This window comes from Staurois parvus, unplaced genomic scaffold (genome assembly GCF_062004578.1).
Source record: "Staurois parvus isolate SC_StPar_1 unplaced genomic scaffold, SC_StPar_1.0 ptg000852l, whole genome shotgun sequence".
Lineage (NCBI taxonomy): Eukaryota > Metazoa > Chordata > Amphibia > Anura > Ranidae > Staurois > Staurois parvus.
This window is the reverse complement of record NW_028318648.1, coordinates 294,826-318,686: the sequence shown is the minus strand read 5'-3', so window position 1 is coordinate 318,686 and position 23,861 is coordinate 294,826. Positions and strand designations below refer to the sequence as shown.

Genomic DNA, 23,861 nt, shown 5'->3' with positions numbered 1-23,861 from the left:
CTTAAGTGCTTCTGCATATTACTGGGTATTAGAAAGCACCAATAAGTAAACGCTGATAAAAGATGAAGGGTCAGCAACAATGGCTATGTTCATTACCACTTCCATAATATTCAAGTCTATTACCAGCGACATTCAAATTTCCACAAAGTTTAAGGCATTTTTACACACAAACTATTGATTTTGATAAAATAATATCACTTCTAAAAGCCATTGAGATATACTGTGTGTGTATATATATTTTACACACACACACACACACACACACACACACACACACACACATATATATATGCACACACGCACACACACAGACATTGTGGCTTTTTATTTAAATATGAAAGTGTCAAAATAAAACCAAGCAAAGGTTAAAATGGTGCTTCAGTGTTGGTGTTTGTGTTCAGTCTGAAGACCAGACAGGCTTCAAGACTGATCGAAGTGAGCGTCCTTCTTTAGTGAGTTCCCGGGTCACACACATACATGGAAGAGGAACAGCCTCTTCTCTTTTCTCAACAGTGTTGTAGCTGCATTTTTTCAAATGGTCAGCCATGCTGACAACATCTGCAAATTTCCACTCCTTCACTGCGCTGAATGCTGTACTGAAGCGCCATACCTGGAAGGAAAAAGAAAATATAAGTACAAAAAAAAGTATGTTAAATTAAAGTAGGATGCTGCTTTATTTTGGGGCAGTACTGTATTCCCTACGGCATTTTATTTTGGGCTGTGACCCCAATGAGGAGCACACTCTGAAGCGTAACCTCTTTTTTACATATATATCAATCATGCAAAATAGATTTGGTTTTGGGGGCAGTTACACAAGTACTGAGGGGGGTAAAGCTCTGTCTCATTCCACAGCCCCCCCCCCCCATCTTTCCTGTGTCGCACACAAGTTAGAGGTGCCACACTATTTGTAAATTTTGGAGCAGTCTATTAAAAAAAAAAAAAAAGTTGTAAAAGAAAAAAATCTTTCTTCTTGCATTTTAGGAGAATTTGTGATTTACCTATGCAGAGCAAAATAACTGGCATGCGTAACCACTTTATACTTCTCATAAAACTGTTACATGCTGTGCAGTCAATTGTCTAGCAGCAAGTGCTATCAGGTGAGGGAAAGGTATTGGTTGTTCACTTTGTGTAAGAAGCAGCCAGGGCTCACGGGACTTCTTTTTTGCTTCTCTCGGTGGACAGAGTGGCATGTTACCAGTATATGTTTTTTTACTGGAGCCAACAGTAACGTAAAGATATAGGCAAAACTTTCCTTCACTTTTGGAGAGTTATAACCCGTTTTATTTTAAATCTGTGTCCCATTGCAGAGATTTCCCTTCACTTCCTGTCCCACAGCCAAACAGGAAGGGATAGGAAATCCTTGCAAATTAAGCGAATTCCTTGGGGACCCCCAGGTCAGCAGAACTTGTGTCTCTATTGGAAGAGGTCTCCTCTCTTACTTTCCTAGGGAAAATTAAACATTTTATATTTTCTTTTACTTTCAATGATAGATAACAGTAAACAGGACAAATAGAGGGGGTGAATCTCCTTAACAGGGGTAGACAGCTATAAAAACTGACAGGTGTTCTAATCCCTTCTCCACTCTATCCAAACCTAAAACAAACAAAAAACAAAACAAAAAAAAAAAGTTTCACCTTTAGTTATACTTTAAGTGAATATGTAAGTTTGAAAGTCAAAAGACTAACATTCTAAAACTCACAGCCACATACCTTCATTAAGGCAGTCAATTAGCAACAGCCCCATAATTAACAGGGGTCTGTATCAGGCAAGCTCAAATGACTAAGTATTAAAAAAGAGATGTGAAAAGTTCAACCAGAATTAAAGAGACAGAGAGGTGGCCAGCTATGGAATGTAAACTTGTATAACATGTTTGAATTCTGTGCCTCCCTAAATCACTGGCTGACACCGTTCACTGCCCCACTGTCTGACACTGTCCACTGTCTAACACCGTCCACACACCATTCACTGCCCTACTGAAGCCGCCCACTGCTCTACTGACTGACACTGTCCACTTGTAAAGTAAGCCAAGTTTATATTCTTACAGTGACATTTGTTTTATTAGATATTTCTAAGTTTTTTTATTCAGTTAGACCTTGCTAGTTATTTAAAAAAAATGAAAACCAGGTGCTGAACCTTGGTGATCATTGAGCTTTCATGTTGTTCAGGCAAATCTCCACTTCTCCAAGGTTGCCTACCCCTATACTGAAGCATCCAATACAGAGGCTGCAGGACAACTTCACCAGTTCTGATAACCTACGTGCCGAAGTGATGGACCCTAGGAATGCCACTTTGAGATTGTGTTAGCAGCAAAATATCTCTAATATTCTCGAAAGGTGTATTTTTGTAACAGTAACAATACTGTACTAGTTTAACCACCTCCCGTCCAGCCTATAGACAAATGGCAGCACAGTGGGAGCGCTGCTATCCTGGGTGAACTTCATATGACATTCTCCCAGGATCAGATCGTGCTGCAGCGCGATCTGTCACCCGTTGTGCCCTTTTCATTGTACCAAGCCGCTGCCGCATTTATCAATCCTAGTAGATCATATGGCAGTTGTACACAATAAAAGGATTCCATTCATAGCCATTTATGGTGTACTATTGTGTTGATCTCTGTGATTGGTCACAGTGATTACATGGTACAGACATGGCCAATCACAGCCCATCTTTACCACGTGATTAACTGTGGCCAATCACAGCTAATCACAATAGTACACTCAGAATAAATAGATCTAATTCATAAAAAAATGGTTGCTTATGCTCACCCCCGAGGGGATAGACCTGTGTATCTAGTTATCCATATACAGTTGTGTTCAAAATAATAGCAGTGTGTTGAAAAAAGTGAATAAGGCTCAAAATCCTTCTAATAGCTTTTATTTCCATATACACAAATGCATTGGGAACACTACACATTCTATTCCAAATCAAAACATGAAGAAAAATATATCAAATTTGTGTTGTTCCTCTAAAAAAAATTGAAGAAAAGTGAATATTGGACTGTTCAAAAAAATAGCAGTGTTTGTATTCTTCTTTACAAATTCAAATATTCACTATATAAACTGAAAAATGTTTGAAGATTTTGCTTTCCTTTGAATCACTTAATTAATATTTAGTTGTATAAGCACTGTTTCTGAGAACTGCTGTACATCTGTGTTGCATGGAGTCAACCAACTTCTGGCACCTGTGAACAGGTATTCCAGCCCAGGATGATTGGACTACATTCCATAGTTCTTCTCTATTTCTTGGTTTTGCCTCAGAAACTGAATTTTTGATGTCACCCCACAAGTTTTCTATTGGATTAAGATCTACAGATTGGGCTGGCCACTCCAGAACGTCAATCTTGTTGGTCTGGAACCAAGATGTTGCACGTTTGCTGGTGTGTTTGTTTGGTGTAGTCTTGTTGGAACACCAATTCCAAGGGCATTTCCTCTTCAGCATAAGGCAGCATGACCTCTTCAAGTATTCTGATGTATTCAAACTGATCCATGATCCCTGGTATGCGATAAATAGGCCCAACACCGTAGTATGAGAAACATCCCCATATCATGATGCTTGCGCAACCATGCTTCACTGTCTTCACAGTGTACTGTGGCTTGAATTCAGTGTTTGGGGGTCGTCTGACAAACTGTCTCCGGCCACTAGACCCAAAAAGAACAATCTTACTTTCATCAGTCCACAAAATGTTGAGCCATTTCTCTTTAGGCCAGTCAATGTGCTCTTTGGCAAATTGTAACCTCTTCAGCACGTCTTTTTTTCAACAGTGGGACTTTGCAGGGGCTTCTTGCAGATAGCTTGGCTTCACATAGGCGTCTTCTAATTGTAACAGTACTCACAGGTAACTTTACACCTTCTTTGATCTTCCTGGAGCTGATTGTTGGCCGAGTCCTTGCCATTTGGCTATTTTTCTATCCATTCGAATGGTAGTTTTTCGCTTTCTTCCACGTCTTTCAGGTTTTGGTTGCCATTTTAAAGCATTTGCGATCATTTTAGCTGCGCAGCCTATCATTTTCTGCACTTCTTTATATGTTTCCCCCTCTCCAATCAACTTTTTAATCAAGGTACGCTGTTCTTCTGAACAATGTCTGGAACGACCCTGTCAGGAATGGACTTGCCAATAGTGGTGGGACTCACCTGCCTTGTGGGCTGCAGTACCAGGGCTGGCCAGCGGGTGCTCTCAACAACCAGAGGTTCACTTCGGCAATTAGCCATCACCTGGGGCTGATTGCAGGTGTATTTAAGGGATGGCCAGACCTGCAGTCTGTGCCTTGGTGTGTGTGTTTTTCCATGGGCCCCTGTATCTTGTAACCTGCATTCCTGTTCCTGTTTCTGCCTGACTTGTTGCCGACCCTGCCTGATCCTGACCTCTGCTGACTTCTCCTGTTTTGATCCCTGGCTTGTGACCCTGACCATTCTCTCCGCCTGCTCCTCCTGTACCTCCTGTACCTACCTGCCCGATAGGCCTGCCTAACTACGTTGTGCTCTACATGTGTATGTACCTGGGTATCTGTATCAGTTTAGGTTTGGGTTTGTTTCACCTTGTTGTATGTATTGTGTTAGCTTGGGGTTTGGTGCACTGCGTTTATGTTTGTATTGTTAGTCTTTAATAAAGCGTCTTATTTATACCATATCTGAAGCTTGCGTTTCCCTGTGTCAGTCCACACACTTCTGGTCACACCTGCATCACTGACAGACCCATTTTCCTCAGAATTTCAGAGAGAAATGCACTGTAACTAGCATGTACAACATTTGCGGCCTTCCTTCCTTAAATAAGGGCAATAATTGCCACCTGTTTTTCAAAGAATGAATGACCTCACTAATAGAACTCCACACTGCTATTATTTTGAACATGCCCCTTTCAATTAGTGATTCAATTACACAGAATCAGCAGAATGCATGTCATGACTGTTGGGTCTGTTGGATTTCTATTACTCTACTACACCTGCTAGTAAATTATTTGCCATGTAGAAATATCATTTCTACCAAAAACAGTGATTGATCAGGTTAGTGATGTCTGACTGCTATTATTTTGAACACAACTGTATGTCTTTCCTTCTATGTATGAATCTCAGTAATTTTATGGATGATACAATCAAAGCATCTATACACTTATGTCGTTTCCCTTTTTTTTGTAAAGAGAAAATTTGCAATAAAAAAACGACTGAAACAGACAAAATAGTTGCTTATAACGGTTTATTACTGTTATAAGCCCTCATATTGTGTAAAAAAAAAAAAAACACAAAAAAAACCTGATCATCTTCCCAGAGCAGGACATTGTTAATATGGTAACACTGCATTGCTCTGGTCAAAATATGTAAAAGCCACTATGCTATAGAGCCCAGATCGGTGGATAGTTGTCCTTTTGGAACATAGTCCCATCTCTATACAGGATCTCTGGAGCTCAGAGTGTCCATCAGGTTGTCACCTCTCTAAGGCCCTTCTCCAGGACAGGGCGACTGCCCACATACAAATCAGCGGCACCACCACCAGGTCTAAAGGGCAGCAAAGCCGCAGCCCAAATTGAAGAAGAGCTTGACCGCGCAATGAGTGCACCCACGGGAGGGAACAAAAACAAACACCCAGACAAAGCGGGAGCTATCCCCACCCACCCCCCCACCATCTAAAATTGTAGCATGAACAGCCACACTGCATTGTCCCCCGCAGCTCCCGGGAGTACATAGCAGTCCAAGGAAGGGGGAGGAAGGAGCCAAACAGCAGTGCACCTATGGGGGTATGGACACTGCCTACAGTAAGGGGAAACCACACAAAGGCCTACAGCCTGGCATCCCAGCAGCAACACCCAAGTCATGCAGGGCCCGGGAGGACTAAGGGAACATAATACCCCACATCAGTTTGCCCCGAGGGGCAAGGGGGAAAAAGGGGTAGTAGAAACTGACCCTCTAGGGGAGAAGAATCCCGCAGGGACAACCACCCCAGAGAGGACCCGCACCCTTATGCATGCCCAAGCCGGGGGAGGGAGGCATCCACTTGCCAATCCATAGAGGTTGCGGGTAACACTCCCGAGAGAACCACCTCACCACCGAAATAGGGGGGTGGTCGACCAGGGTAACACGGACACAGATTTGGCACCCAGTCATATGTGTCCAGGCGAGATATTTAACTCGCTGGCCACCCTGGTCCAGGATGGGGCATGTTGGGCCGACCGACCGTTGAGCTAGCTGCTTACGTGTGCTCATTAGCCAGACTGGGGTGACCACTGGATCTATATTATCCAGCCCGTCGCCCAGCCCTGCTGTTGAATGAATATATCTACAGAAAATTCCAAGGAAAAAAACAAACAAAACAATGGAACACAGGTCCCAGCAGGGAGCTAGTTTCCACTCCTACACTAGGCAGAAAAAAAAAAAACTAAATTGCGTATAGCAGTGAAGGGGTTTTATAACAGCTAGGACTGCCCATAGGCGGTGCTGTGTTCTTTTTTTGCCTAGTGTAGGAGTGGTCGAGATTCAGAAGAGCTGTGTCCATCAATGAATATAATATGAAAAAAAAATCATTCATTTTTTTCTGTCACCAGTGTCCCTGACCACCACAACACCAGTTATAGGATGATGTTGCACTGCTCTGGTGACAGAATGTAAGAAATTGTGAAGAAAAATTATTTTTTTAAAAATTCTTCATTTTCAAAAAAAATAAAATTGTGACAAAAAAAATTACAACTTCAAAAAATTTGCTATGCCTCTAACTAAATACCTTGGACTATCTACTTTCCTAAAAGGGGTCATTTGGGGGTATTTGTACTGTCCTGGCATTTTTGGGCCTCAAGAAATTAGATAGTCAGTACTGATTGATATTCAAATATATATACACCAAAAGGTTGTAGATGCTTTCCTACAGACTAAATAGTATACACTGATCTGGGTTATTTTTACCAAAGAAATATAGCAGTATACATTTTGGCCTAAATGTATGAAGAAATATTTACATTTGATTTGCAACAGAAACAAAAAACAAACAAAATTTTTGATCTTTTCTTTAGCAAAAAAAAAAGAAAAAAAAAACAAACAAAAACTGGTGAATACCCACCACCAAAAGAAAGCTCTATTTGCGTGAAAAAATTATAAAAATTTAATTTCGGTACACTATTGCATGACCAAGCAATTGTCATTCAAAGTGTGAAAGCAGTGAAGGCTGAAAATTGGTCTGGATTATCACAGAGTGATAATGGTGGCCTGACTAGAAGGGTGATGTGCGTAACTCTCAGAGTGAAGGTGTGGACAAATGGATGTCCTTCTATCCCTAGCTATATATATATATATATATATATATATATACAGTCATGGCCGAAATTGTTGGCACCCTTGATATTTCTCCAGGAAATCATGTATTTCTCACGAAACGTATTGCATTAACACATGTTTTGCTATACACATGTTTATTCCCTTTGTGTGTATTGGGACAAAACAAAAAAAGGGAGGAAAGAAAGCAAATTCGACATAATGTCACACAAACCTCCAAAAATGGGCTGGACAAAAGTATTGGCACCCTTTCACAACTGCGGATAAATAAGAATGTTACAAGCATGTGATGCTCCTGTAAACTCACCTGGGGCAAGTAACAGGTGTGGGCAATATAGAAATCACACCTGAAAGCAGATAAAAAGGAGAGACGTTCACTTAACCTTTGCATTGTGTGTCTGTCTGTGCCACACTAAGCATGGACAACAGAAAGAGGAGACGAGAACTGTCTGAGGACCTGAGAACCAAAATTGTGGCAAAATATCAACAATCTCAAGGTTACAAGTCCATCTCCAGAGAACTAGATTTGCCTTTGTCCACAGTGCGCAACATTATCAAGAAGTTTGCAACCCATGGCACTGTAGCTAATCTCCCTGGTCGTGGACGGATGAGGAAAATTGATGAAAGATTGCAACGCAGAATAGTCCGGATGGTGGATAAGCAGCCCCAAACATGTTCCAAAGACATTCAAGCTGTCCTGCAGGCTCAGGGAGCATCAGTGTCAGCGCGAACTATCCGTCGACATTTAAATGAAATGAAACGCTATGGCAGGAGACCCAGGAGGACCCCACTGCTGACACAGAGACATAAAAAAGCAAGACTACAGTTTGCCAAAATGTACTTGAGTAAGCCAAAAGCCTTCTGGGAAAACGTCTTGTGGACAGATGAGACCAAGATAGAGCTTTTCGGTAAAGCACATCATTCTACTGTTTACCGAAAACGGAATGAGGCCTACAAAGAACAAAACACAGTACCTACGGTAAAATATGGTGGAGGTTCAATGATGTTTTGGGGTTGTTTTGCTGCCTCTGGCACTGGGTGCCTTGACTGTGTGCAAGGCATCATGAAATCTGAGGATTACCAAAGGATTTTGGGTCGCACTGTAGGGCCCAGTGTCAGAAAGCTGGGTTTGCGTCCAAGATCCTGGGTCTTCCAGCAGGACAATGACCCCAAACATACGTCAAAAAGCACTCAGAAATGGATGGCAAAGAAGCGCTGGAGAGTTCTGAAGTGGCCAGCAATGAGCCCAGATCTAAATCCCATTGAACACCTGTGGAGAGATCTTAAAATTGCTGTTGGGAAAAGGTGTCCTTCCAATAAGAGAGACCTGGAGCTGTTTGCAAAGGAAGAGTGGTCCAAAATTCCGGGTGAGAGGTGTCAGAAGCTTATTGATGGTTATAGGAAGCGACTGATTTCAGTTATGTTTTCCAAAGGGTGTGCAACCAAATATTAAGTTAAGGGTGCCAATACTTTTGTCCAGCCCATTTTTGGGGTTTTGTGTGACAATATGTCATATTTGCTTTTCTGCCTCTGTTTTATATTTGTTCCAATACATACAAAGGGAATAAACATGTGTATAGCAAAACATGTGTTAATGCAATACCTTTTTTGTGTGAAATACTTGATTTTCAGGAAAAATATCAAGGGTGCCAACAATTTCGGCCATGACTGTATATATCTCTATCTATCTATATCTCTGTTGACATCAAGGCTGAGGAGACTGTGACCAAAAAGCAAGGCTAAAAATTGGTATTGCTTCCCTATCACAAGGCACCACTGCCTCTGGTAAATGCACACTATGATCCCCCCCGATTCAGGGATGCCACCTCCAAACAGATAAACTCCATCTTCAACTGTCAGGTTTTTACAATTTTGACATATTTTGAGAACCAGAATTGGACAATTTCAGTTCTTCTTGAACATTGTAAGATTAAAAAAAACCCCACCACCTACCTACCAATCCTGCTAACTGTTGAGGAGAAAGTTGCAGGTTAGAGTTAGAGGTGTTAAACTTGTGCAGGTGTATGAAATTTGATTTTGCACCCAAAATCTACCACTTTGGCAACCCATTGAACACATGGGTTAGCTAGTAGTCCAGGAAATCTACCCCCCCCCCCCCACCTTAAGCTGGACAGAGGGACAAAGAAGGGCAGCCTCTCTGTGGATTTAGCAGGCTTGAACAATCAGGGATGCTTGCTCCCTAAGGGGGGTAGAGGGCTTTGTGGGCATAATTTTTTTATTATGGACTGAAAAGGTAGGCCAGGATTTGCTATGGGAATCCTGAGATAAGTCAATAAGGTGCTTTTTCCTCTGGTGAGGTTCACCAGCGTCACACCAAATACATAGTTGATTTGCTGTGAACGGCATATTCATAAGAGCTTTCTGAGACGTTTATTTAGTCAAATATATGCCACCGATATGTACACTACAGCAACCTGCAGATGACCGCAGAGAGCCTTAAATGCCAAGGAACCAGAGCTCAATGCCATATCGCAAACATGCTTTAAGCCCTGTGTCAGCTGCTCTGACAAGATTACCTGGTTGTGTCTGGTTACAACCACATTCCACCAGGAAAACAAAGCATTCCAAAATGTCTGCCAAGGAATCCACAGGCAATCTGAGGGTAGGAACCCAAAAAATGGAAGTGATACCGTAGGCATCTGCCTACAGGTATTTTAGAATGACTCCCCCACAGCCCCTTAGGAACCAAATTTAGAAAAAAAAAACAGGGATCCGTGTCCTGCAGGCCCCCCATGCAAGCCTGAAAACCCCCTTTCTCCGACATGTTTCTCCTGCAATACTGACAAATACTGAGACGGAATCCCCCCCCAACAGCAGTACTTAGGGCTTCAAGGGCAGCAGTTCTGGTTACAGCAGTTGAAGGCCACCCAGCAGAAGTAGCTTGCAGACTTCTCAATACAGCACAGCATGGAAGCCGTTCACAGACACCCTGCTGGCAGTGACGCCCTGGTGTGAGCAGTAGTGTGTAGCCTCGCGTGAACATCCCTGCAGCGTTTACAATTCTTTTTTTGCTGTCTGAAAAATGGCACTCGAGGCAAAAGCCCTGCGAAAAGATGGCAGCATCCATTACTCCCACAGGAGCTGCAGCCCTTACTACCAAGGTTGCTGCATTTCCAGTGGCAACCTGTGGAAACTTGAAGCCATCACAGGTCAGATAAGACACTCTGTTGCATTCTTGCCTTCCAGCATTCTTAAAAGGGAATGCCTCCAAAAGTACTCAGACTGCATTATTAGCTCCAGCAGCAAGCCCAGTAATGGGAACCCCTGGGCCATATCTCCATTGACCCCTTAGCCCAGTTGTATTGAGGCTTCAGGGTTTCCCCTAAGGCAAGTTACATTTACCACAATGTAATTCAGAGAAGGAACAAGGAAAGGGGGGGGGGGGGGACAACAGAAAGGGTGAGGGGGGCATAGGGAACAATATTTACTGCACACTCTGCAGCTGTCCCTCATGGTTACAATAGGCTTCCACCAGCCACAGCTGAGGTACTTCAGGCCTGTAAAGGGGACACTGTGACAGACTATCAGGCTGGATGGTCATGTGCAGCTCAAGGAAAGAAACTCCACATGCTGCCCCATAAGCAACCCGTGCCATCAAAGCCAAACTTGCAAGGAACTGCAAGTGATTGAAGGAACTAACCAACCATATGCATCCAAACAAGCGCTTCTTAAAATAAAGATACAAGCAGCTTGCATAAGGAAAAACCTATAAATCCATAAAAATATATAGATAAAAAAATGCAGCGCTAAAACACAAATATTAATATATCTCATATAAAATTAAAAATGTAAAGTGACAGGTGATAAACAAATCAGAGCTCTAAGGATGAGCGCAATAAGGTGACAATAGTGCGTAGTGTTAAATTAGATTAATAACAGTAAGATAAACACACATTATAAACGTATAAAAGTCCAAAAAGAGACAAATTTTACTTATAAGTGCCTAAAACATTCAGTGTCTGGGGATAATGGTTGCTTCTCACTGGAATTGCATATACAGGTGAAACTCGATAAATTAGAATATCGTGCAAAAGTTCATTTATTTCAGTAATGCAACTTAAAAGGTGAAACGAAAATATGAGATAGACTCATTACATGCAAAGCAAGATAGTTTAAGCCGTGATTTGTCATAATTGTGATAATTGTGGCTTACAGCTCATGAAAACCCCAAATCCACAATCTCAGAAAATTAGAATATTGAGAAAAGGTGCAATATTCTAGGCTCAAAGTGCCCCACTCTAATCAGCTAATTAAGCCATAACACCTGCAAAGGGTTCCTGAGCCTTTAAATGGTCTCTCAGTCTGGTTCAGTAGGAATCACAATCATGGGAAAGACTGCTGACCTAACAGTTGTGCAGAAAACCATCGTTGACACCCTCCATAAGGAGGGAAAGCCTCAAAAAGGTAATTGCAAAAGAAGTTTGATGTTCCCAAAGTGCTGTATCAAAGCACATTAATAGAAAGTTATGTGGAAGGGAAAAGTGTGGAAAAAAAAAAGGTGCACAAGCAGCAGGGATGACCGCAGCCTGTAGAGGATTGTCAGGAAAAGGCCATTCAAAAGTGTTGGGGACTTTCACAAGTCGTGGACTGAGGCTGGAGTCAGTGCATCAAGAGCCACCATACACAGACGGATCCTGGACATGGGCTTCAAATGTCATATTGTAATGTCAAGCCGCTCCTGAACAACAAAGTCAGAAGCGTCTTACCTGGGCTAATGAAAAACAGACCTGGTCTGTTGCTCAGTGGTCCAAAGTCCTCTTTTCTGATGAGGGCAACTTTGGGTCCTTGGTTTCCAAATGAGATGCAAGAGTATGGAGGAAGAATGGAGAGGCACACACTGCAAGATGCTTTAAGTCCAGTGTGAAGTTTCCAGTCTGTGTTGATTTGGGGAGCCATGTCATCTGCTGGTGTTGGTCCACTGTGCTTCATCAAGTCCAGGGTTAATGCAGCCGTCTACCAGGAGATTTTGGAGCACTTCATGCTTCCTTCTGTAGACAAGCTTTATGGGGATGCGGACTTCATTTTCCAGCAGGACTTGGCACCTGCCTACACTGCCAAAAGCACCAAAACCTGGTTCAGTGAGCGTGGGATTACTGTGCTTGATTGGCCAGCAAACCCGCCTGACCTGAACCTCATAGAGAATCTATGGGGCATTGCCAAGAGAAAGAGGAGAGACATGAGACCGAACAATGCAGAAGATCTGAAGGCCGCTATTGAAGCATCCTGGTCTTCCATAACACCTCAGCAGTGCCACAGGCCGATAGCTTCCATGCCATGCCGCATTGAGGCAGTAATTGCTGCAAAAGGGGCCCAAACCAAGTACTGAGTACATATGCATGCTTATACTTTTCAGAGGTCCGATATTGTTCTATGTACAATCCTTGTTTTATTGATTGCATGTAATATTCTAATTTTCTGAGATTGTGGATTTGGGGTTTTCATGAGCTGTAAGCCATAATCATCCCAATTATGACAAATCACGGCTTGAACTATCTTGCTTTGCATGTAATGAGTCTCTCTCATATATTAGTTTCACCTTTTAAGTTGCATTACTGAAATAAATGAACTTTTGCACAGTATTCTAATTTTTCGAGTTTCACCTGTATAAGGTGCTCGTAACTTCTGTGGATAAGAAAAGAGGTGTGCATGCACTCACCAGATGCACAATTTAATTGCGCATGTATGACACTCAGTGGGACACTAGTGGTCATCTAGGAACCGGTATGGATGAGGCACTTCTCAGGTACTTTGTATGCCTTGGGAACAGACTCCAGACCTCTCAGTGGGACCCTCACAGCAAACTGGGACAGCTCCTTGGTTTCACTTACACCCAGCTTCCAATCAGGTCAGCACCAATGGAGATGCACCTTTAAGCAGTTTTATATCCAGCAGGGGCCGCACACTCCTGTTCCGTCATTGTCCCTCTGATATCACCCCCAGAACCAGCTCAGGGTCTTCTATGCTGGTTCTGGGGGTGATATCAGAGGGACAATGATGGAACGGGAGTGTGCGGCCCCTGCTGGATATAAAGCTGCTTAAAGGTGGATCTCCATTGATGCTGACCTGATTGGAAGCCGGGTGTAAGTGAAACCAAGGAGCTGTCCCAGTTTGCTGTGAGGGTCCCACTGAGAGGTCTGGAGTCCGTTCCCAAGGCATACTAAGTACCTAAGAAGTGCCTCATCCAAACCGGTTCCTAGATGACCACTAGTTCCCCACTGAGTGTCATATATATGTGCAATTAAATTGTGCATCTGGTGAGTGCAAGCACACCTCTTTTCTTATCCACAGAAGTCATGAGCACCTTATACATGCAACTCCAGTGAGAAGCAACCATTATCCCCAGACACTGGATGTTTTAGGCACTTACAAGTAAAACGTGTCTCTTTTTGGACTGCTATACGTTTATAATGTGCGTTTATCTTACTGTTATTAGTCTAATTTAAGACTATGCACTATTGTCACTTTATTGCGCTCATCCTCAGAGCATATGCATCCAGATAGTGACCAGGCCCATAGTTTGGATGTCCACAGCTGTGGAGGGGGCTGTGGCCACCAGCAAGTGCTACCCCCCTGGGACGTCTTGTTTTTTAGTGCACCTTGCAACCTACTCCTGCAGGTAGCTATACTGTACAGGTGAAACTCGAAAAATTACAATATCCTGCAAAAGTTCATTTATTTCAGTAATGCAACTTAAAAAGTGAAACTAATATAGGAGATAGACTCATTACATGCAACACAAGATAGTTAAAGCCGTGATTTGTCATAACTGTGATGTTTATGGCTTATGAAAACCCCAAATCCACAATCTCAGAAAATTAGAATATTGTGAAAAGGTGCAATATTCTAGGCTCAAAGTGTCCCACTCTAATCAGCTAATTAAGCCATAACACCTGCAAAGGATTCCTGAGCCTTTAAATGGTCTCTCAGTCTGGTTCAGTAGGAATCACAATCATGGGAAAGACTGCTGACCTGACAGTTGTGCAGAAAACCATCATTGACACCCTCCATAAGGAGGGAAAGCCTCAAAAGGTAATTGCAAAAGAAGTTGGACGTTCCCAAAGTGCTGTATCAAAGCACATTAATAGAAAGTTAAGTGGAAGGGAAAAGTGTGGAATTTTCACTTCCATTTTGCACTTCCACATTGTGCACTTCCACAAACATGCACAAGCAGCAGGGATGACCGCAGCCTGAAGAGGATTGTCAGGAAAAGGCCATTCAAAAGTGTTGGGGACTTTCACAAGGAGTGGACTGAGGCTGGAGTCAGTGCATCAAGAGCCACCACACACAGACGGATCCTGGACATGGGCTTCAAATGTCGTATTCCTCTTAACAAGCTGCTCCTGAACAACAAACAACGTCAGAAGCGTCTTACCTGGGCTAATGAAAAACAGACCTGGTCTGTTGCTCAGTGGTCCAAAGTCCTCTTTTCTGATGAGAGCAACTTTTGCATCTCATTTGGAAACCAAGGACCTAGAGTATGGAGGAAGAATGGAGAGGCACACACTGCAGATGCTTGAAGTCCAGGGTGAGGTTTCCACAGTCTGTGTAGATTTGGGGAGCCATGTCATCTGCTGGTGTTGGTCCACTGTGCTTCATTAAGTCCAGGGTCAACGCAGCCGTCTACCAGGAGCGTTTGGAGCACTTCATGCTTCCTTCCGCAGATGAGCTTTATGGGGATGCTGACTTCATTTTCCAGCAGGACTTGGCACCTGCCCACACTGCCAAAAGCAACAAAACCTGGTTCAATGACCGTGGGATTACTGTGCTTGATTGGCCAGCACACTCGCCTGACCTGAACCCCATAGAGAATCTATGGGGCATTGCCAAGAGAAAGATGAGAGACATGAGACCAAACAATGCAGAAGAGCTGAAGACTGCTATTGAAGCATCCTGGTCTTCCATAACACCTCAGCAGTGCCACAGGCTGATAGCTTCCATGCCATGCCACATTGAGGCAGTAATTGCTGCAAAAGGGGCCCAAACCAAGTACTGAGTACATATGCATGCTTATACTTTTCAGAGGTCTGATATTGTTCTATGTACAATCCTTGTTTTATTGATTGCATGTAATATTCTAATTTTCTGAGATTGTGGATTTGGGGTTTTCATGAGCTGTAAGCCATAATCATCACAATTATGACAAACCACAGCTTTAACTATCTTGCTTTGCATGTAATGAGTCTATCTCATATATTATATTTCAACTTTTAAGTTGCATTACTGAAATAAATGAACTTTTGCATGCCATTCTAATTTTTCAAGTTTCACCTGTATACCCAGTTTAGTAGAACTGTGTCTTTCAATGAATGCAGAGAAAAGGATTTTGCAGCGAGTAGGCAGTGGTTTAGGTAGGCATAGAATTCAAGCATGTTATGGAAGCTTACATTCCATAGCTGCCACCCTCTCAGTCCCCACATCTGGGTTAATCTTCCACTGCTCTCTCAGTATTTGCCTTGAGCTTGCCAGACACAGAACCCACTTATTTCTGGGAACTTTTGGTAATTGTCTGGTAACCACACTAACCACTTTAAAGAACATCTGTGCCTGTTAACCTCCTGAAAATACTAGTCCTCTAGCTCTCAAAGACTAAAAAAAAAAAAAAAAAAAAAAAAAAAAAAATTGATTTAAATGCACTTTCTTAGCAGGTAAAAAAATGTGCATTTATTATTTTATTTTCTTAGAAGTCTGTAAAGCACTGCACCTGTGATCAGCAGATTGCGGGTCCAATGTCTTGCTCCGATACAGTCTGGCAGTTACTGAAGTTCAGGAAGATCAAAGAACTATGTGAGCACTCCCCGGTGCACTGGTACTTAACCTTCACCCGCCTGGCCTATGGCCAGATGGTGGCTGGCAAAATTCCTCAGCGTTCCGGGTTGACGCCATATGGCGTTCTCACGGGCATGCGCAATTTGCGCGCCTGCAGAGCCGCACAGTGGCGCGATCTGTCACCAGCCGTGTACCTCGGACACGGCCAATGACAGATCTGAGTACCAGCCCCATTGCCGGTACCATGTGACCTGCTGTGACCAATCACAGCAGGTCACATGACAGTTGTATACAATGGATGGCTTCATTCATGCCATCCATTGTATACTAGTGTGCCTAGCTGTGAATGGTCACAGCCCAGCTGTATCATGTGATTAGCCGTGGCCAAATCACAGCAAAGCACAAAAAAAAAAAAGCCCTGGATGAATCAATGTCATTCAGGTAAGTGCTTGCTTATAGCAAAGTAATTCTTTAACAAAAAAAATAAAAAAATACTGATCACTTCCCCAAAGTAGTGCAATGTTACTATGGTAACATTGTACTACTTTGGTCATAGTGAAATATGAAAAAAAAAAAAAGTAATAAAAAATAAAAATGTTGTTTTTCTTTTCATACAGTCACCAGTGTCCCTGATCACCGCCATGCCAGTTATATGACGACGCTGTACTGCACTGGTGACAGTATATAAAAAAAAAAATAGTGAAATTAATTTTTTACATTTTTTCATTTTCCGAAAAATTCTGACAAAAAAAAATACAACTTCAAAAAACTCGCCATGCCTCTTATGAAGTACGTCGGACTGTCTACTTTGCAAAAAGGGGTAATTTGGGGGATATCTGTACTGTTCTGACATTCTTGGACCTCAAGAAATTAGATTGGCCGTCAGTACTTCAGGATTGATCAATTTTCAGATCTATACCATAGTTCGTGAACACTATAACTTTCCTACAAACTAAAAAATACATCCTAATTTGGGTTATTTTCACCAAAGACATGTAGCAGAATACATCTCGGCCTAAATTTATGAAGAACAATTATTTATTTGCATGTGTTTTTTTTTTTTTCATTTTCGTCTTTTTTTGTTAATTTAGCAAAAAATAAAAACCCCAGTGGTGATTAAATACCACAAAAATAAAGCTCTAGTTGTGTGAAGAAAATGATAAAATTTTAGTTTGGGTACAATGTTGTATGACCGCGCAATTGTCATTCAAAGTGTGAGAGCGCTGAGACCTGAAAAATCGCCTGGGCAGGAAGGGGGTAAAAGTGCCCGGTATGGAAATGGTTAATTGAGAACTACAAGAGGTCTGCTTCTATGATAGTGGTTCATTCACTCACAAGACTCTGTGAATGAACATGGGTGCGTGGGTGGAGCCCCGCATGGCTGCACGGTTTTCAAATTGTGACAGTGGGTGTGGGGAGCCCTGCCCGCTGTCATAAGGAAGGGAGAGATCAAGGGTGATGTGGTGGATGCTGAATATATTCATTGCATATATCATGCATATTACTTTTTCACGTAATAGATTATTACTCTAATTATCTACAACAGTTTATGCACAGTCTACTTTAGAAACACGTAATTTATTTACTTTTTTCCTATATAATTTCAAGTATTGAAATTTAATTTTTATTCTCAGTCGTGTCATAAATATGAAATTATAGCTCTGTGAAAGGGTTTTTTTTTTATAAATAATCTCTAGATTTGTAAAAAATTGTGGATATTTCAAATCATCACATTTTTCTGAAATAACTTGAAACTGGCCAAAGTAACTGGCATCCATCATTATTAATTCTATATTTAATAAGAATCTGCTTTTTCTATTGATTTTTGATTAAAAAAAAAAAAGAATATCTGACATAATAAAACAATGCAAATGACATGGACAAAAATGATGGGTCACTTAACCTATTATTTTGTTGTACTATTTTTGATGGTAATTCAAGAAATCGCTGATTTGCAGTGATTGCCAACAAGTGGTTTGATCTTAGGTTTGAATTCTTCAGACTATGGGGGAGATTTACGTAGCTGTGCATAGTAACCAATCAGCTTCCAACTTCAGCTTGTTCAATTAAAGCGGAGTTCCACTCACGCTGCCAAAAGTAAATGTCAGCTACAAAAACTGTAGCTGCTGACTTTTAAAAAAACAGCCACTTACCTGTCCCTCTGCCTATTTCACCAGCCGTCCTGTATCCATACCAGACCCTTATTCGAGCATGCAGCCTGACAGGTCAGGAAGGGGGGGGGGGGGGAACGAGCGAACACCCCCCCTCCAGAAACGTACCAGGCCGCATGCCCTCTACATGAGGGGGTGCTTTGGGGCAGGGGGCCTTCCCCCCAAAATAAACGTTTCGGCCGAAAACACCCCTTTCGGCTGTCGGCCAAAATGATAAAAAGCACCTATACAGGTGCCGAAAAAAACCCCTACCCCTCAAAGCCGCCCGCCTGCCACTCGGTGGTTCAGTCTTACCTGAGAAACCATTGATCCCGGCGCTGGGCATAGAGATGAGTGAAGGAAAGATGTCCGCCACACATCTCTATGCCCTTGGAGGACCGCAGTCATGTCACTTCCGGTCTTTTTTTTTTTTTTCAAAGCACTAGATCAATGCTTTTTTTTTTATCTAATACTTTACATTGCAGAGGAAAGATGTGGGGTCTTATTGACCCCATATCTCTCCATAAAGTGGACCTGACACTAATTATTTCTATCACAAGGGATGCACGCATTTCTTGGGATAAGAATAAAAGTGATTACAATTTTTTTTAAAAGGAATAGTGCAAAAAAAAAAAAAAAAATCAAACATTAAAAACATTTTTTAAAAAAAGTTTAATGTGCCCCCGTCCCCCATGCTCGCACATAGTGGTGAACGCATAACTAGGCCATGTCCACATATGTAAACAGTGTTCAAACCACAAATGTGAGGTATCGCCACAAATGTCGGAGCAAGCGCAATAATTCTCACACTAGACCTCCTCTAACTTTACACTGCTAACCTGTAGACATTTTTAAAGCATCACCCATGGAGATTTTTAAGTACCGCAGTTTCAAATTACAACATAATTTGGGTATATATTGTTTTTTTTAATCAAAGTATTTTTTTCCAAAAAATATATATTCATTTTTAAAAAAACTGCGCATTTCGGTTTTTGGCCAAGTGCAATTAGAATTTTCGGTTTCGGTAGCAGAATTTAAATTTCGGTGCACCACTAGATAAGTTCACCTTTAGGAACATGTTACACTTTCCATCTCTTTTTAGGGAGGAACATGTAACAAGTTTCCACTCCTGCAGCTCTCCCCCCTATCACCTCCTCCCAGTTACAGAGGACAGGAAATCTTCTTGCACTTGATGTCAATTTGAAAAGAGCACGGCCATGTGGGGCTTCACCCACACAGCTGCGTCAGAACTCTGTGAATGAATACCTATTAAAAAAACAAGAACAAAAAAAAGTCAACTTAGTCTTTAACGACTTTTCCACTAGGAATTTTTTTTCACACATTAAAAATCTGCATTTTTAATGTGTCCCACATTACTTACAACCCCAAATATATATTTTTGGAAAGCAAATGCCCTGTAAAACAAAATGGTGGTAGTTGCAGCTAATTATCAAATATTTGTAGGAAAAAAGACATTCAAATGAATGCTAGTGCAAAACACAATGTAATACCCAAAATCTTAAAATACAAAAGAAGGGATTGAATAGATACCAAACAGGTTATGCCTTAAAATTTCATGTGCTGTGAAGTTTTTCTTTTTTTAGCATAGCATGGGTTGTCAGCGCCCGGGTCAATGCAACTATCTGGGCCACAAAGTTCATGCAATGTGACAATCACGGCAAAACTGCACCACGTTTTAGGTGCCATTGAAAATAATGGCACCTGCGCCTTTTATTTGCAATCGCAGTGATTCTACCGCGATCCCAAAATGCCCAGGTGTGAATGGAGTCACTCTGGTTCACACATATGATTCTGGATGTGTTTTCAATCTCACAGATTCACATGACAGGCTAGATATGTAGTGATCCACATGCATTGTGTTTTTAATGGCATTATGAAAAGGGTCCTGTGAGAGTTTGTAGCGGTACGTTCCAGACTCACCAGTGATAGAGTAGAGTGGTATGTGGAGAGGAGTGTTCACATAGGATTGCTATTGACAGACGTTTTTGCATTAAAGTCAATTGAAGCTGGTTTTTACATTGAGGTCAATGGGATGCAATTTTGCATTGAGGTCAGTGGGACGCAATTTTGCATTGAGGTCAGTGGGACGTAATTTTGCATTGAGGTCAGTGGGACGCAATTTTGCATTGAGGTCAGTGGGATGCAATTTTGCATTGAGGTCAGTGGGACGCAATTTTGCATTGAGGCCAGTGGGACGCAATTTTGCATTGATGTCAGTGGGACGCAATTTTGCATTGATGTCAATGGGATGCAAATTTGCATTGATGTCAGTGGGACGCAATTTTGCTTTGAAGTCAGTTGGAGGTAGTGTGTCAACCCAGGCGCCAGGACGTAAATTCTAGCCGCCATGGTGACCTGGGATTTCTCGAGCCCGGTCCTATGTGATAAGATAGACAAGTAACAGGTTCTTTTTATGGAGTTATCAGGTGTCTATTAGACCTCCAATATCTCCCCTACAGCTAATTAAAGCACAGAGTGCATGATTGCTGCCTCCCCAGCTACAGTAGCTTGGGTATAACAGCTCTGAACCCAGACTGATGTAATACACATTGGCCCTGAGTCTATTAGTTACAGGGGAATGAATGTTCCTCAAGCTCCTCCTGCTCTAAATGTTACAGCAACTTATTTTGGTCCCAGACTCTCCAGAGAAATAGGAGAGCCCAGGAGCCACCGCAGGCACCAGTAGCACGGTTGGAAGTCAGTTGGGGATGGAAGAGCCGAACCTCTTGGGCCCTCTAAAAGTGATCTAAAGCCATCTGGATGACCTTTACCTGAAAGCCAGGAGTCTACTGTAAAAATCAATACCCATGGTTGCTGCAGCACATAAAGGCCCTGTTCATACCTGTGCATTTTACACACAGCTACAACGCAACACACTAAATGCACTGAAGCCAAAGTTGCACAAAGTAGCCTGACATCCTGCGAATGGAACTGGTCATCCTAAGTAGTCCTACTTGCATGGAGATCAATACCCGAACTTGGCAGAACACCAAGAAGGGTCCCTTATAGCTTTCATTCCTGATCTCTGCAAAGAAGGCAAGAAGTTGTTTTCATGGATCACGGTTACTTTAACTAGACTTAAAGTGAACCCATCTGGGAGGTAGCATGAAATTGAGAGCAAATGGTAGAATCTACTATGGAAGTCTTGGCTCTATCTGGAGTATAAGTTGAAGCACCCCATTAAGGAAAAGGATGAACAAGGGGTAATTTGCCCAAGAGAAGACCTAACTATGGAATCGTGTGCAGGGACAGAATCCACTTGAAGGAGTCTGAATGTAAAGACCACTTTTTGACTAAAAGACATGGAACATTGAGTCCTCCTGGGAGGTATGAATTCTTAGCATGTAGATTGCTAAAATGTTGGGGAGATTCTGCTCAGCCCAGGTCAACTCTACCGCTCAGTAGATTAAGGCTACAGGTTCTCACCTGCCTCTTGATGCAGTACACCACCTATCATGCTGTCCAGCCTCTGTCATGTTTTACAGCCCCATCGAGACTGACAAGTCTACTTCAGGTGAGAAAAGCAGGCCAGAAATCTGAAACCTTTGTGATAACTCCCTAAATAAGGAAGTTCTATTGACTTTTGGCACACTGGCAAATGAAATTTTTGTTTTAAATCATGTCCACCACCATAGATTCTTATCATTGTCCGTGAGATATGAATAGTTCAGTGCCTGCCCACTGTTGGGAGAAAAACCCTCCTGAAAAGGGTGACTCCTTCAATCAGTCCGCTCACTGACCATCAGTGATGGTCCACTCAAGACCATGGCCCTGATAATCACCAAACATGCAACATGAAGGATGAATGATCTTCCAAACATGGCCTAAAGTGCTTGTCGTAAGGGCCCAAGCAGTCAAGATCAAGGCTGTACCCATGTCGAAAGAGGAGCAACCAAGCTCCCATAAGACATATATGCGTGGCACAATCCCAAAAATACCAGGAAGAATCCTGGTATGCAGCTCATTGTTGACTTCTTGGACATAGTTGGCAAGCTTGAATAAAGATGCTAGTCCATCCAGTTCATCCCGTGTGGCTGCGTGCGTGTTTTTGTCAATACCACTGCCCAAATCTCTGAATATCGCGAAGATGCCCATCTAAGAGCTTTTTGAAACTATCAGCAATTCCTACTGACACCACTGATTGTGGAAGGGAGTTCTACATCCTTGCCACTCTGACCGTAAAAGAACCCCCTATGCAGTTTAAGGGTTCAACCACTTCTTTTGTAATTTCACTGAGTGGCCATATCTTCTTAAGTTCCTTGAAACTGAATAGTTTTTCCATATGCTAGAATCACCATTGAGATATTTGTATACCACTTCATATCACAAGCGTTTCTCCAGGAATAAGTTGCAGCACATCCTTCCTGAGGACTGGTGATCAGAACTGGACAGCATACTCAAGGTGTAGCTGGACCAGAGTTTTAACTCGAGTAAATACCCTTTTTAATGCATGCTAATATTCTGCTTGCTTTGTTTGCAGTTTATTTTACTGACGTCTTATTGTAAAGTTTCTATATTTATTAAGTTATTGCCCTGCTAATTTGTATTGAGCCATTTATGCCAACCTCTGTGTCATTAATTTATTAAACAGAATTGTTTGTAGGACAGACACCCACTTACCACTCCAGACCATTCTGAGTGCACGCTATGTATCACCATCCTTAGGACATGCTCCTGTAAGCAATTTTCTATCCAGGTACATACCCTAAGGTTCATGCCAATGGACTTCAATTGTAAAGCCACCCAAAAGGGGAAGTTCCTCTTCTTTGTCCCCCATTAGGGATTGGCATCTTTGGGAAGTGGGTACCCGAATTTGACAGGTACCCGCTCCCACTTCCACTGCGATAGCCTAGGTGATCGGAAACGGAAGTTGTCCGTCCCCTCCCTATAGTCTTCTGGGGCACGTGACAGATCCCAGAAGACTACAGGGCCATTCACAAAGCGCAGCGCTTCTCGCACATGCGCAGTGGTCACCCGACAATGAAGCCACAAACTGTCACAGCCGGCTGACCACATGGAAGATGCCGGAGTCGGGGAGAGAAGATGGCCAGTGAAACTAGCCGTGGTGAGGACACCGCTGCACTGAGGGACAGGTTAAGTGTCTGTATTTTAAAAGTTGGCAGCTACAGTTTTTGAAGTTGCTGACTTTTTTTTTTTCAGCTGGACTTATTCTTGTTTTCAACTTTTTTAACCTCCCTGGCGGTATTCCCGAGTGTAGCTTGGGGTAAAGTTTCAGTACCACAAGCGGTAACCCCGAGCTACACTCGGGCTTACCATGCGGCGCTGCTCTGCGATCCCTTGATCACGTACCTTGTCCTTCGCTCCCGCGATGTCCCTCCTGCAGTGTCTCCGGCAATGTAATCTGGCGGATGCCGGCATCTGTCATCTGGGTTCCGTCCCCTGCAAGCGTTGGGACGTATGGGGGATGGAACGGTTGGAAATTTGAAAATGACAAAAAGTGACATTCACTAAAATCACATAGTAAAACATTACTGTATCAAAGCATTTCACATACATTTTGTCCCTAGTGCTTTGTCCTGTGCCCTGCGTGCATTTTTACTGTGCTTTCTGCCTGGAAACTGAGAAATGTCCATGGCGTCCAAAAAACGTCCCTTTAGGTCAAAATCGGTTTTAGACCAGCTAGAGAACA

At 42.5% G+C, this 23,861-nt stretch overlaps 1 protein-coding gene across 1 annotated transcript in view; it reads right to left on the bottom strand.

Annotated features, from left to right (window-relative positions):
- Window positions 1-310: 310 nt before the first annotated feature.
- The window catches only part of FBXO30 (F-box protein 30), a 120,172-nt gene continuing 96,621 nt past the window's right edge, over window positions 311-23,861 (bottom strand). The window contains exon 3 of the mRNA XM_089655589.1: window positions 311-610. Within this exon, the coding sequence (XP_089511715.1) occupies window positions 398-610 (213 nt within the window). The 3' untranslated portion in view covers window positions 311-397. The remainder of the gene's footprint in view (window positions 611-23,861) is intronic.